We start from the raw sequence: 15,998 nt of genomic DNA on the forward strand, positions 1-15,998 counted from the left end.
GTAGCTATATCTGTTGTGACCACAAGGAGGGCACCACCAAACCTCAAACCCAAGACACAGCAATACACTTCTTTCCAGCAATCAGTCTCAATAAATTCATCAAATAAATGATAAACCAACAAATCTTCCTCCTTCCATTCTCCGCTGAGTTTTGCCCACTGCCTCCCAACTCTAATTCCCTGATGTGAGGCAGCGGACTCCTTTTATGTTGGACATGGAATGGTTCCAGTGCCACGTTGTGTCCTTGAGGAAGCACTTCCGGGCCTTAGAATATGTAGGAATGTGTCCCCCCAACAGCGCCCTGTATCAATCCCTAGGGACCCTAACAGGGCTGCACTTTCATACTGCCAAGACCCTGATTGGGTTACCATCTGAGGACCACTGCCACCTAGTGTCGTGCTGACCTCCAGTCCAGGTAATGAAACAACCTCCAATCTGACTGGGATGCCTATTCCACTCCTACAATTTATATTACGTTTTCAAAGTATTTACACTAATAGTGAAGATGTGCATTCCCAAAAACTGACATACCATAGTTAGGCATGCCGCTATTGAGAGCTTTAAAATTAGCCAGTGAAAATAAAGTAAAGGCATAACATAATTCATGGTCCGTGAATCATTTTGCAGAAAGACCAGGACTCAATCCTCTGCCAAATCTTTTTTCAATGAGTATTGTCAGGCAAGCGTTGACCAAATCATGAACACTTACTGCAATATTCACATAGATCTCTCATCATTCTGGCAGCCTCACATGAGTAATGTAAATTAACATATGGGCTATAACATCAAAGGATACGTTCATTATTTTTTCAAGGTATTTTTTCACAACTATTGTATATATTAATTTGCCACATGTAATTGTGTTTTAAAAAGAAGTCTCTCTTATACATTTTAAAAAATATCTAGCCTTTTCTTTAAAATGAAGGTGAAGGGTACCTGTGCCCAAAGTGACAAAAAAGCCTTAAACTTACTGAATATGTCCATTTTTGAAGACAAGTGTTATTAAATGACTATTAATCCGTGTCTTGAGATAGCACACGTATTCCATAAAAGTGTATGAATTTTGCTTTAGGATGGAAGGAAAAAAAACATTTCTGTGAGATTTAGTCATTTATAAAGGTCACTGGCTTTGCACTTCACTACTTGTTTTCCTCCGTAGCAACCCTTCAGCCTCCGGGTATTGGGCGGTTTCTTCCAGTGTGTACTTTCCACCTTGATAAATCATCTGCAAACACTTATTATTGACTTTAATTGAAAGCTTATACACATATGTAAATTGCTCTCTTTATTCTGTACACAACTAGACAATAATCACCAAAAAAATGTAATTCGGTCACTTATAGCTTATTACATATGGAAGTGTAAAGACTATACCTGAAATAAAGGGAATAGGTGTTTACTTGACAGCACATGAAGGACTAAATGTTTTGGCAATTGACAGGCAACACTGACACATTTCCAGTATTCAGTATTAAAACAGGTTAAAACTAACTGACTCATACCAAACATTTTCCATAAATGCAGAGGGAGCATGTACAGACACTATCCAGACCCTGGCGCTGTGAAACAGGAATGACTTCTCTGTGCTACAGCTCTGCATATGTCGAAACTTCTCTACCAAATTTACTAAACTTGTACCTGGTTAACATAAATGTATGTCTATTTGTATGTCTATATGTCTAACATATTTTCAGTTTTTGATTGTACGTTATGCACATGAACAATGACACTAGTGACAGCAGGCAATATTTTGCAAAATAACAATAATTATTGTGATAACACTTTTGAGTGGCAGGAATAAGCTTCCATATGATTCAGTATCTGTGCTAGCATTAGGCGTGCATTGGGGCAAATGTCAAAGCTCCATCCATGATGGCCATCCATTGCAGACAAGAAAATAATAAACACATCCTTACCTCAAGAAAATAGTACCAAGAATATGTGATAACACGTATTACTTGTAGTTTACGTTTGTTGTCACAAACATGCCTCAGAAATGCAGAAGGCACATTTTCTCAAAACAAAGCCTTTGCTGCTTCAATGTGGACAAGTTAGATAATTTGTAAGACTTGTTTTCTGGTTTGGACCTCAATACCTTTCACCTCCATTTTAAAGTGCAGGAGTAGGCCAAATATTTTTAAAAAATTTATTAAAGAAAAAATTGCTTCACTTTAGAACACTATTTCATGTGATAAATTAATTATGTATATATAATGAATGTAAAGCCGTAACTTTAACATAAAAAGTACTTCATTTAACCTTATCGATGAATTGAAAACATTGTGAACTTGCTTAATCTAATTCAGGATTGTGTGGTGCTGGAGCCTATCCTGGCAAGAGCCAACACTGGTTGGGGAATATTTCTAACTAACTTTATATACATTTTTACCCAGTAAAACTCTTGATAATGTTGATGTTATTTTTTATATTTCAAAGTTTAAGTGCTTCTTAAAGGGGGAATGTTTTTATCATATTTTGGTAACTTTCTAACTTACTTGTGATCAGGAGTTTTTATTTCCCTGGTGGCCTAATTAAAGAAGCATCTATGTATTCTGGATACCACGTTTTGAAATATGATTCAAATGTTTTATTCTTAAGAACAGCCTTATTCTAGTTAATTGATTATTAAAATACAAATATGACATTGAAAAATGTAAACAAACAACAAATAAAGGAAATTGTAAATTTGTTAGATATTAGAGCAAATGAATTATGCATGAGTTTTATAAAAAATGCTTAAGCAGTTTTTAACTTTGATTTAGATTTTTGACATAGTATTAGGTTTTTGTATCTATTTAGATACTGAGCTAAGAATAAAATGTTGAACTTATCTGAGATCTGTTTTCATTTCGTTTTGTTAGAATTGTAAATTCTCATTGTTTTTGTTATAGAAACATTGATCAATTGGCTGAAAATGGTGAACAGTTTTTTGTTAGTTTTGTTTGCATAGCAGTGTCTAAATAGACAAGAGATTTTTTAACATCTGTCACTGTAACAATATAAAGTTGATATTTAATTACTTAGCTAAAACTCAGTTTTTGTCCATTATTCCCAGGAAAAAGCCCTTACTAACTACAGAACAGAATGGAAAAGGAGGTCAAAAGAATGAAAGAAAACGTACTCCAAAGACTGTCACTCAGCAGACTGATAAGCAGAATGAGGACAGAGAAGACAAGAATCATAATGAGAACAGACATTTGGGGAAAGCTAGATTACAGGATCATCAAAATGCCAATGAGGAAAGTAAAAAAGTTGAGCAAGAGAGACAAAGAAAAGAGGAAGAGTTTCAAACACGGTACCGTAGTGACCCTAATTTAGCCAGATATCCTGTTAAGCCTCACCCTGAAGAGCAGCAAATGCTCATTCATGCGAAAGTATCCAAAGCACGGCATGAGAGAAGGCATAGCGATGTTGCTTTGGCAAATGCAGAGTTGGACAAGTCAGAAGTTCCAGAGAACCGATTGGCAAAAAGGTCTCAAATGAAAGGGACAGAAGAGCGAAAGTCACCAATGGAAAATCAAAGATCTTACTCAATTGAAAGAACTGGGGATATTCAAATTTCTGTTACTAAACAAGTTTCAAATCACAGTCCACCTACACAAAGATGTTCAATCCAGCATTCTGAATCAAAGGACCAGGACTGGAGTAAAAAACATTTGCATCTAGATCCAAGTTCTGCTGCTATGATTCGTAAAACCAAAAGGGAAAAAATGGAAAGCATGTTGAGGAATGATTCTCTTAGTTCGGACCAGTCTGAATCACTGAGGCCTCCCCCACCCAAGCCTTACAAAACTAAAAGGGGCAATATAAGGCAGATGTCAGTCAGTAGCTCAGAAGAGGAAGGTGGATCGACACCTGAGTACACAAGCTGTGAAGATGTAGAAATTGAAAGTGAAAGCGTCAGTGAAAAAGGTAAGGCTTCTATTTTAGCTTTTTAACAGCTGAATCCTGTCATTCATTCTATAACAATACAAACATAAAATGATTCAAATGAACAACTATGTTTTTGAATAATATTTGCTTACATAATGTAATATATTTTAAAAGGGCCTTGCCAGATTCATAGAAACTTTATGATTTATGATCCTGATGGATCGCCAGGCTGCCTATTTTTCATCTTGGTTATCATTATATAAATTTAGAATTGTGTAACTACGAAGTTTACAGTGTTACATGGTTTAAAACTTATCTTTTTTATGTGTACAATGATTTAATTTACATTAATAACATTACTATACATTTAGGGAGAAGAGTCGTGCTACTCTGGAATGGTTTGTCTACAGTAAGAATGTAATTGAAGGGAATTGTTTAGTGATTATGAACCTGAGTAGAGTCTTAATGATAATGGCAGTGTGTTTTATTATTAGGCCTGGGTAAAAATTATATTTTTTCGTTTAAGAGATTCAATATCAGATCTTGTGAATCTTTATCCTCCTCAATTACTGAATGTAGGTTTTTGCTTATCTTTGTTGAAATCAGCGTCTTAGACACTTAAATCAGATGTGTGGACTTACTACAGATTCAAGAAGTATGTTGGTAAAAAAAAAAAACTGGATAAAAGCAAAGCCATATGTAAGCTGTGCAACTCAGGCATTAATTATTGTTGTAACACAACAAATATGAGAAATCATTTATCCCGACGTCACCCATAAATTTAATCTCAGACAACATTCATATGAGTAGATTCTAAGCAGTCTACGCTTGAGACGGGTAGCTCCAAGCTTCCATTTAATTTGCATCGTGCCCAAAAATAACAGAATCTATAGCAGTTTTTCTCTGTAAAGATAAGTGACCCAACAACATGCCTCACCCTACAAATCAACTGGTGTGATGGAAACCCGGTTTGTCAGCAAGCCCAAACCCCAACACGAACACTCAAGCACAGTCACTGGTTCAAATAAAGGTTGATTTATTAACCTGCACCTCTCAAATATATCACAATAAGCACAAAAACACAGGGTTTTTTTCTCCTCACAATAATTTTCTCGCCACTGCACTGCCCTCCTCCACTGAAGCGTTGCTCCACTACCTCCCAGCTCCGACTTGCCTGGATAAGGGTGTGCAGTCCCTTTTATTACAGACCCAGAAGTACTTCCGGGTTACACGGAAGTCCATCACAGTAGGGAGCTTGCCTCACTGCAGCGCCCTCTTGCGGTACTCCGTGACCCCAGCAGGGCTGCCCTGCCAGACTACATTTCCCACCATGCCCTGCTGACTTCCCACTGGGCGCAGATAACCAGGGCTGCTTCCATCTAGCGTGCTGGGGGAATAAAAACAACCCCAGCGATATCCTTTATTTTAATGGGCTGTCTGTCCACCCTTTCCGGTGCTTCTTTCCAGGTATGCTCCCTCTCCAGCCCATGTGGCATCTACACTGGACAATTGTTGTTTTAAGAACAGCCTGTGATATAAAAGTGAGCATATGCTCAAAGCAGCCAACTTGAAGTACCTCCATAATAGCGGCATTATCAGTCACGAAGGCCAGTTCTTTTTCTTTTATGTTCCATTCATTCAGTTCTGCTGTCAACAAGTGTCAGCTCTAGATCCTCATTTTAAAATGCTTCCTTTTTGTCTGAGGACTATCAGGATATATTTTCAAGACTGATTAACGTGACTGCTACAAGTGAGGAACTGAAGATACGTGTAACTTGTAGAATTATAGAAAGATACACTGTATCTTTAATTTCAATTTATTCAAGATTATTTTAAATGTCCAATAGGGAATATATTGGGCTAACAGGTATCTCCCTTAATATATGTGGACTCTGATGCGGTAATACATATGTTAAACATTTAAAGCATTAGAACAATCTAGACAGGACATTTAGCCCAACAAAGCTCACTAGACCTATCCACTTACTGTAATTGTTCTAATAAAAAAAATCAAGTCTAGTTTTGAAAGGTCCTAAAGTCTTAATGTCTACCACGCTACTTGGTAGCTTATTCCAAGTGTCTATGGTTCTCTGTGTAAATAAAAGCCTGATGATGTCTGAGTGAAATTACCCTCGATAAGTTTCCAGCTGTGTCCCCATGTTCTTGATGAACTCATTTTAAAATAAGTCTTGATCCACTGTCCTAATTCCCTTCATAATTTTAAACATTTCAATTATGTCGCCCTTAATGTTCTTTTTTTAAATTGAAAAGGCACAGCTCTTTTAATCTTTCCTCATAATTCATCCCCTGTAGCCCTGGTATGATCCCAGTTACTCTTCTCTGGACATTTTCTATTGCTGCTATGTCCATTTTGTAGCCTGGAGACCAAAACTGCATACAGTAATGGTGAGGCCTCACCAGTGCATTATAAAACTGTTCATTATCAATCAAGTATTTCTTCTTAAATGTCAATCAATGATTATGCATATGTTATGAAGGCACTGTGTAGAAACCCCTCAAATAAAGTGTTACTGAAATTTGTCACATTATATTAATATTCTTTATGCATATCTAAGTAATTTAAAAAAAAAAAAAAATCACCACTTCAAATATATCAGTGCATACTAATTCAGTGAAGATAAAATTGATACCGAATGAAATCGAGGCATTGTGAATTGAATCGAATCGGAACATCAGTGCTGATATCCACTAAATAATGTCATCTCCAGACAGAAGAGCAGCTTCAGCGACAGACTGCTGTCACTGTCCTGCTCCACTGACAGACTGAGGAGATCGTTCCTCCCCCAAACTATGCGACTCTTTAATTCCACCAGGGGGGGTAAACGTTAACATTTAACATTATACAAAGTTATTGTCTGTTTTTTTTTTCACCTGTATTATTATCATTCTTTAATTTAATATTATTTATTGTATCAGTATGCTGCTGCTGAAGAATGTGAATTTCCCATTGGGATTAATAAAGTATCTATCTATCTATCTATCTATCTATCTATCTATCTATCTATCTATCTATCTATCTATCTATCTATCTATCTATCTATCTATCTATCTATCTATCTATCTATCTATCTATCTATCTATCTATCTATCTATCTATCTATCTATCTATCTATCTATCTATCTATCTATCTATCTATCTATCTATCTATCTATCTATCTATCTATCTATCTATCTATCTATCTATCTATCTATCTATCTATCTATCTATCTATCTATCTATCTATCTATCTATCTATCTATCTATCTATCTATCTATCTATCTATCTATCTATCTATCTATCTATCTATCTATCTATCTATCTATCTATCTATCTATCTATCTATCTATCTATCTATCTATCTATCTATCTATCTATCTATCTATCTATCTATCTATCTATCTATCTATCTATCTATCTATCTATCTATCTATCTATATCCAGCCCTATTTACTTGTGTTGTTTCTCAAAGTAATAAGTAATAAAGTGACAAGCAAATAGTTCAATCACAATTTTTTTTTAAGATGCCTTTTATTTAAATTTAGTTTGATGTAGTTATTGAACACGTTATGTACTGTCATGTTTGGTTATCCTAAAACCAGATGTATCATGTATATCTACAGGAAGATTCACTTGAAAGAGGCCCCAAATATTTGGTTGTAAATTAACTGGTGACTCAATAGGTTCACACCATGAAGATGTGCTGCTCAATGCTGTACACCACCATCCTGATGAGAAGTCGAGTGACTGAGTGAAGGGGTATGAGTGGTCTGCACCCAAAAGTTGCAAACGGAGGTTAAACATCACAACGGCTGTCCGGTGCCTACCTCATTGCTCCGATGCAGGGGCATCCCAGCTTGTTCGAAACTCCATATACTGAGGAGCACATTGCACTTTGTTTCATTCAGATTGCTTCATCCTAGTGAGAGTTATTACAGAATATTCTGGCCTCTTTCGAGTGAATCTCCCTGTACAATACATATGATAAATGTTATGTTGTCCATTGCCCTTGTTTTACATTTTCATTACTTTTAAAATTGATTTTCAGGTTGTTAGTTGTTCTATAGGTACATGTTGAATGTCTATGCCTAATAAAACACAACATAACATTCTCAGACCCTCTTAATCCAATTCAGCCTATCCCTGCTGCAGTGATATTTATATATTTTATACTGATACTATATTAACTTGATATTGTTGATTTATCTACAGTGATCCCTCGCTATATCGCGCTTCGCCTTTCGCGGCTTCAAAACATTGCGGATTTTATATGTTAACATATTTAAATATATATCGCGGATTTTTTGCTGGTTCGCGGATTTCTGCGGACAATGGGTCTTTTAATTTCTGGTACATGCTTCCTCAGTTGGTTTGCCCAGTTGATTTCATACAAGGGACGCTATTGGCAGATGGCTGAGAAGCTACCCAACTTACTTTTCTCTGTCTCTCTTGCGCTGACTTTCTCTGATCCTGACGTATGGGGATTGAGCAGGGGGGCTGTTCGCACACCTAGACGATACGGACGCTCGTCTAAAAATGCTGAAAGATTATCTTCACGTTGCTATCTTTTGTGCAGCTGCTTCCTGAAACGACATGCTGCACGGTGCTTCGCATACTTAAAAGCTCGAAGGGCACGTATTGATTTTTGACTGAAAAACAAACTCTGTCTCTCTCTCTCTCTCTCTCTCTCTCTCTCTCTCTCTCTCTCTCTCTCTCTCTCTCTCTCTCTCTGCTCCTGACGGAGGGGGTGTGAGCTGCCGCCTTCAACAGCTTTGTGCCGCGGTGCTTCGCATACTTAAAAGCCATACAGCCCTATTGATTTGTTTGCTAGAGATTGTTTTCTCTATCTATGTGACATTCTGTGCTCCTGACACGCACTCCTTTGAAGAGGAAGATATGTTTGCATTCTTTTAATTGTGAGATTGAACTGTCATCTCTGTCTAGTCATGGAGCACAGTTTAAACTTTTGAAAAAGAGACAAATGTTTGTTTGCAGTGTTTGAATAACGTTCCTGTCTCTCTACAACCTCCTGTGTTTCTGCGCAAATCTGTGACCCAAGCATGACAATATAAAAATAACCATATAAACATATGGTTTCTACTTCGCGGATTTTCTTATTTCGCGGGTGGCTCTGGAACGCAACCCCTGCGATGGAGGAGGGATTACTGTATATCTATTGTTATTACTTATTTTTTATTCTGTTACATTTATCGACCAGTGTAAGCTACACTATGTTACTTATTGGGCAGGTGTTTTCTTTTGCACTGAACATGCCTATGAGCTTTAGGGTCAGTAGGTCTAAGTCAACATGAAGGTTATAGAGAACTATGTATAAGAGATAAACAGGCAGTTAGAATGCCTAAAATACATTCTTAGTCAGGACTATGACATGGAAACTAGGTTTCACTAATTTTCATTTTTAACCCATTTAAAAAGAAAGAAAATATTTGTAAAGTTAGCAATTCGAGTTAAGTTTAAATCCTAGAAAATTCATTTTAAATTCACATCAGGTTTTTTTAATTAAAACAGAATATAAGTTTTCTGTAGCTACATACAGTACTGTGCAAAAGTTTTAGGCAGGTGTGAGAAAATGCTGTAAACAAAGAATGCTTTCAGAAATATAAATAATGATTGTTTATTGTTATCAATTTACAAAATGCAAAATGAGCGAACAAAAGAAAAATCTAAATTAAATCAATATTTGGTGTTACTACTTGGTGTTTTGCCTTTCTTATATTGTTACAGGTACACTTGCACTAAGTCAGGGATCAATTATACCAAACAGGTGCTAATGATCATCAATGTCACACGTAGGTTGAAACACAGTCATCAACTGAAACAGAAACAGCTGTGTAGGAGGCTTAAAACTGGGTGAGGAACAGCCAAACTCTGCTACCAAGGTGACGTTGTGGAAGACAGTTTCATGTCATGGCAAGATTGAGCACAGTAACAAGACACAAGGTAGTTATGCTGCATCAGCAAGGTCTCTCCCAGACAAAGATTTCAAAGCAGACTGGGGTTTCAAGATGTGCTGTTCAAGCTCTTTTGAAGAAGCACAAAGAAACGGGCAACGTTGAGGATCGTAGATGCATGGTCGGCCAAGGAAACTTAGTGCAGCAGATGAAAGACACATCAAGCTTATTACCCTTTGAAATCGGAAGATGTCCAGCAGTGCCATCAGCTCAGAACTGGCAGAAACCAGTGGGACCCAGGTACACCCATCTACTGTCCGGAGAAGTCTGGCCAGAAGTGGTCTTCATGGAAGAGTTGCAGCCAAAAAGCCATACCTCCGATGTGGAAACAAGGCCAAGCGACTCAAGTATGCACGAAAACATAGGAACTGGGGTGCAGAAAAATGGCAGCAGGTGCTCTGGACTGATGAGTCAAAATTTGAAATATTTGGCTATAGCAGAAGGCAATTTGTTCGTCGAAGGGCTGGAGAGCGGTACAATAATGAGTGTCTGCAGGCAATAGTAAAGCATGGTGGAGGTTCCTTGAACGTTTGGGGCTGCATTTCTGCAAATGGAGTTGGAGATTTGGTCAGGATTAATGGTGTTCTCAATGCTGAGAAATACAGGCAGATACATATCCATCATGCAATACCATCAGGGATGCGTATGATTGGCCCAAAATTTATTCTGCAGCAGGACAACAACCCCAAACATACAGCCAAAGTCATTAAGAACTATCTTCAGCGTAAAGAAGAACAAGAAGTCCTGGAAGTGATGGTATGGCCCCAACAGAGCCCTGATCTCAACATCATCGAGTGTGTCTGGGATTACATGAAGAGACAGAAGGATGAGAGGAAGCCTACATCCACAGAAGATCTGTGGTTAGTTCTCCAAGATGTTTGGAACAACCTACCAGCAGAGTTCCTTCAAAAACTGTGTGCAAGTGTACCTAGAAGAATTGATGCTGTTTTGAAGGCAAAGGGTGGTCACACCAAATATTGATTTGATTTAGATTTCTCTTTTGTTCATTCACTGCGTTTTGTTGATTGATGAAAATACATGATTAACACTTCCATTTTTGAAAGCATTCTTTGTTTACAGCATTTTTTCACACCTGCCTAAAACTTTTCAACAGTACTGTATATTGTAGAAGATTTGTCTGTATAAGATAGCTTGTCAATCAGCTTAAATTCTGGTGTAACAACAGAAAGATGTCAGTCAGTTAGTTAGAAACTTATTGTTGCAACTCCCATTTGCAATGAAACGATACAAATAATATAAACATATGTTCTAGGATTTTCGTACCCATGGATTTGTTTTCTGGCATAGTTTTTTAATTCATATTCTTTATTTTGTTGTTCACAATTTCCCCTGGCCTTTCTCGGGGCTATTTTATTGTACTTCCATGCATCATTATGTTAAGTTTAGTATGTCACCTGTTGTCATGTGAATCATTCCTGGTGACATAATCAGTTTGACCACTTAAAAGTCAAATCCAGCAGTCTTACATTTATCTAAGTGTTTTGATTTGAGTATCTTTTGGGATTGATTTTGGTTTTGAACTTAGGACTTCTAGTTTTACCATTTCTCTCTTTTATCCCCTGTTTTGACCATTTGCTTTGGTTTCATCTTATCTCTCATACATTTTTCTGACCTCTCTCTGAAGTCTTAACACATAATATCTGTTAGATAGATTTAATTAGATTGCTTCCAAATGGAAAGGTATAAAGGCATACAGTTTTATGACTGTATATCACAGAACAATTGTGTAATGATGTTGTGATTTTACAAGAACTTAAAGAAATGTAACCAAGATATGCAAGCCTTAAACTGAATCATTATTAGTAAGAAGATATTTTACCCTTTTTTAATATTTTCCCCTTTTTTGTACATGTATTTTCAAATTTTTGTTCATTTTTGTGTGAACAGTTTTTGATTTGAATTTCATTAAATCTTTTGAAACAAAGGTACATAAACTGGGGAAAATTTTGTGTACGTATTATAGTTAATGTTTGAACTTTCCAAAAACTGCAATTAGTAACTATTTTGGAAACTGTCAATAAATGAGGCTACAGGTAGAAAACTTACAGCTGCAAAGAAATAAATCTTAAGCAACTGTTCTCAGAAACCACAAACCACCTCACATTGCAATGTTGATAGAATAGCAGTCTTCTTTTTTCCAAAAGAATAAGAAATAAAGGTACATTTCTACGAGATAAAATTACAAGTAAGGAATGGAACTAATTGAAGAAAATCCAAAACTGACGACTTTATGAGGGAAAAATAAGGAATTGCAATGTCAAAACTTGGGAATACTTATGGGGCAGCTTGTGCATCTTTGTTGATGATGAAACAGTATTATAGTAGAAAAATAATTTCAAATAATAATGTTTTCAACCTAATCTAAAACGCACTGTTCTGTAACCAAAAAAAAAAAAAACCTCATATTGCTCTAGTCAGTGTCCTGATTCAAATGCAGTTGCTTTGTCTTGTTGAAAATATTGTTTAAGTTAGAAAGCTCTATAAACTGCCACTGAAAATGACTGCAGCAAAGCCATGGCAAGTCATCTCTGAAGACCAAACCAAGATTTTGGGGATGTCGTGGGCTTCAGGAATAATTTTGTTATTAAATACAGGTGACATAAAATAAACTATTACATTTTATAGTTTTTAAGTATATGTGATGTTAATTTGTTCCTAAGGTTATGCTCATCTAAAGTGGAGAAAAGAACTCAGAAAGTGGCACTGTTCTAAAAGTTTAAAGCACTCGTGTACAAATATCTGGAAATAAAGGTGTCATTTTCTACTTTTTCCTCACATTCCTGCTTTCATGGCATGGCCAACCATGTTGTATATAGTTTTAATCTCTTTTTGTTGTTTGTTGTGAAGCCTGTGTTGTAATAGGCTAGAAAGGTTAAAGCCTCTCTCTTTTATGTAGAATTGAGTTCATTTCTTGTTTTTGTGCTTTAATGTACTAAATCATTTTGAACTAATTCATTGCAGTGTAAACATCTGCCTGCTAGCAATGTTCCAATATACCTGGCAAGTGGTAACATAAAGACTATTTGCACATCTTGCTTCTGGTTAATGTCTGGCAGTGACCAGGCAAGCGAAGGTTTTCCTCTGTGTATTAATTTCGTCTAAGCAGCAACTATGGTTTGCAAGGAAAAGAAGACCACATTACATATACTGTATATTTGAAAATGAGAGGAGATCTAGGGGTTAACAGGATTTCTTTCTTTTTTTTATCTTATTAAATACAGCACCTTTATTGGTACTGAGATTCTAACAATATTCAACACATTGTACGTTTTTAACTAAAGTACTACACCTTGATGAATTTAAGTAAGCTCGATAAATATTTCATTGTAAAATTAGGATGTCAATAGTTTTCATGACTCTACCTTCAATGTAAGTGTTGTAATAAACAAGTAGCCACCATTTTTTTAGCTGTATTTAAATATATTTGAGCTAATGCATATCTCTAATATGAACTATTCAATTCTGAATTATTGGTTAGGATGACAGTCTTACTGTATACTTTATGTTGCACATAATTTATATATTACATTGTAGATGTTTTCAGAAGGTAAAATAAAATAAAGCTTGATGTAGATAAACTAAAAATATAAAGCATTAAAAATGTCTAATTTATTAATAGGTTAAATATTTTGGTATATTATCTGTCAAAAAAGTGACAATTTTGTGCTTATGCTGAGTTGCTATGCACTTTTATAAGAAATTTTAATTTCAGTTACAAAGCCATCCATTTGCCTAATTTTTCTTCTCATCTTTGAATAATGGCTTCCTCCAGTTATTTGTTTTAGCACCAACCAAATGTGATAAACCATTAAATGATAAAATTCTGTGAGAAGACTGAACAGAAGACCAACTACAAAATGGGGATGTCTTTGAGCACAGGAAAAATACATTGGAAATATTGCTGGTGATTGTGAAGACCACTGTAGAGTAGCTCTGGTTGTGTCAGACTATGGTGGAAATCACTTCATATTAAAGTACATAAACACATGCAAAAGACACCAAGCATATATAAAGAGTAAGCTGGACAGAATGAACGAAATGTTTTTCACATACTGCCATGGATTTTGTAAATGACAAGATAAAGATTCCCAAAGAGGTTAAATCACTTCTTTTAGAAAATGACAACTAGAATGATCTTCCATTGCTTACGTGAGATTTTTACTTAACATGCAATTCCTACATGCTTCTTATATTAGCTTAGAATGTATTTGTTGTGATGAGCCTGAAAAAGCAGGATGATCATTAGTGAAAATACGCAAAAAAAAACCAACAAACATGAGACACACATCAGGTTTTAGATTTATCCCAAAGCTAGGATACTGGTATCTTGGCACCGCTGTCTTTGAAAGGGTACAATCAGCAACTTCAAATGTGACACTGATGTGACCAGCAACGAGTGTTGTAACTATAAACAATATGGAGGCACTCATGAAAGCAAAATAGCAGTGACAAGACATTACAAACACAATGTGAAAAATAGTCAAATGCTTGAAAAACAAAATACCATGGTTCTAAAGTGATAAAATGATTAAGAACATAAAAGTAACATACTTTCTTTACCAGCAAAAGCAACTCTGTACTAGATAATGGAGGAAAATTTGGCAAATGAGGTATTTTTCTTTTAGCAAAGTCCTCAGTGTCATGCCTGACCTAGAGTGAGAGATTTTTGAAAAGGATTGGAAGAGATGCGCAACATTTGTTAACCAGAATGTAAATCTATCTATCAAAATATATAATCATAGTCAAAAATCAGGAAGAAAGATCTTTTTAAGCAAATAAAGTCAAAGAAAATATCCACACAGAGTTCAAAGGTTTTATCTATCTCGGATAAATTGGAAGTAAAAAGAAAAATTTTTAAATATTCACATCATTGTGGCACTGTCCCGAAGAATTGAGGGAAACATTGCCTAGGTAACAAACGACTTGAAAACCAAACAAAGAAGTGGTGCACCTTGCTAATACAAAATGACATTAACATAAAACCAAAAAAATAATAAACTTTTCAAAAAAAACTTAAGGTTAAAAAAAACAAACTGGAGAAATTGATTCCTTAGGTCATAACATTCCTAAAAAGACGCCCAGAAGACAGTGATCATTTTTGAAGAATGCAATCTTAATACACAACTTGTAATGTAAGAAATGTTTTAGTAGCAATTCGTATTTAGACTAAAGTTGTTCAGAAGATCCAGATACATTCTGTAGGTTAATTTGCTAAAGGTCTTTTGATACCATACACGTGCCATATATTGAACATGTTTATATAAGGAGGGCAACCTCAAATATTGCGTGTACTGATACTAGGTTGATAGCAAACATTTAGTTGTTCTAAAATCACTTAGTTTACAGCAATTTGTAGATAATGCTGCACAGGTAAAGAGTATACTGTATAAGGTAAACAAAATGTCATTGTGGGTTCAGTGCTATGCCTCTTAGAGTCTTAAAGTTTGGATTGCCACTGACCCTCAATTAAAAAGTAATTTAGCTAAAGCCTGGCTTCCTTCTGATTTACAACAGTGACGAAATCATTTGTTTCTGCTGGTGCATCTTTCTGTTACTTATAAGCAGTCATTTAACTACATTCAGTTCCTTTAAAGCATAAAATAAATGTCAAAAGGCATGCCATAGTGCAAAGTATTCAGAGTTTGTATTGTTGATACAAACTATGGCTTCACTATGAGACTATAATAATCTATGTGGATATATGAGTCTCAAGCCTATATAAATTGGCAAGCATGTATTTCCATTCAACTTTATACATTTACTTTTCCACATCTTAAAATAATTCAAATGTAGATGAAATGTATATGGCCATTCCTCTGTATTCAAGTTTTCTTTTTTCTGAATTTTCAATGTGATGGTCCATGGTTTTTTATACTGCAAACTTAGTGTCTAAACCTTTTTTCACTGAAAGGTACATTTCATCCGTCGTGTCTCAGATGGGTGCTGTGACTCTAAAAATTATTTCAGAGATTGTTGAAAAGCCAGTTTCTCTCGTATCCTGAATGTAGGCTTAAATGCAGAAACTTTTCCATTAATTATCTCATCAGCATCTTATTTATTAGATAAATGATGAATGAATGGTATTATATCATGAAGAATTAAATTGCTGATGATTTTATAGGTGTTTAAGAG

General features: G+C 35.6%; 1 protein-coding gene across 36 annotated transcripts in view; it reads left to right on the top strand.

The window, feature by feature from the left end:
- rims1b (regulating synaptic membrane exocytosis 1b) overlaps positions 1-15,998 on the top strand; it is a 459,598-nt gene that overhangs the window by 256,625 nt on the left and 186,975 nt on the right. For all 36 annotated transcript variants that reach the window (XM_051919562.1, XM_051919565.1, XM_051919570.1 and 33 more), the window contains one exon: positions 3,056-3,912. In XM_051919562.1, coding sequence (XP_051775522.1) covers positions 3,056-3,912 — 857 coding nt within the window. The remainder of the gene's footprint in view (positions 1-3,055; positions 3,913-15,998) is intronic.

Source organism: Erpetoichthys calabaricus, chromosome 15 (assembly GCF_900747795.2).
Source record: "Erpetoichthys calabaricus chromosome 15, fErpCal1.3, whole genome shotgun sequence".
NCBI classification, from domain to species: Eukaryota; Metazoa; Chordata; class Cladistia; order Polypteriformes; family Polypteridae; genus Erpetoichthys; species Erpetoichthys calabaricus.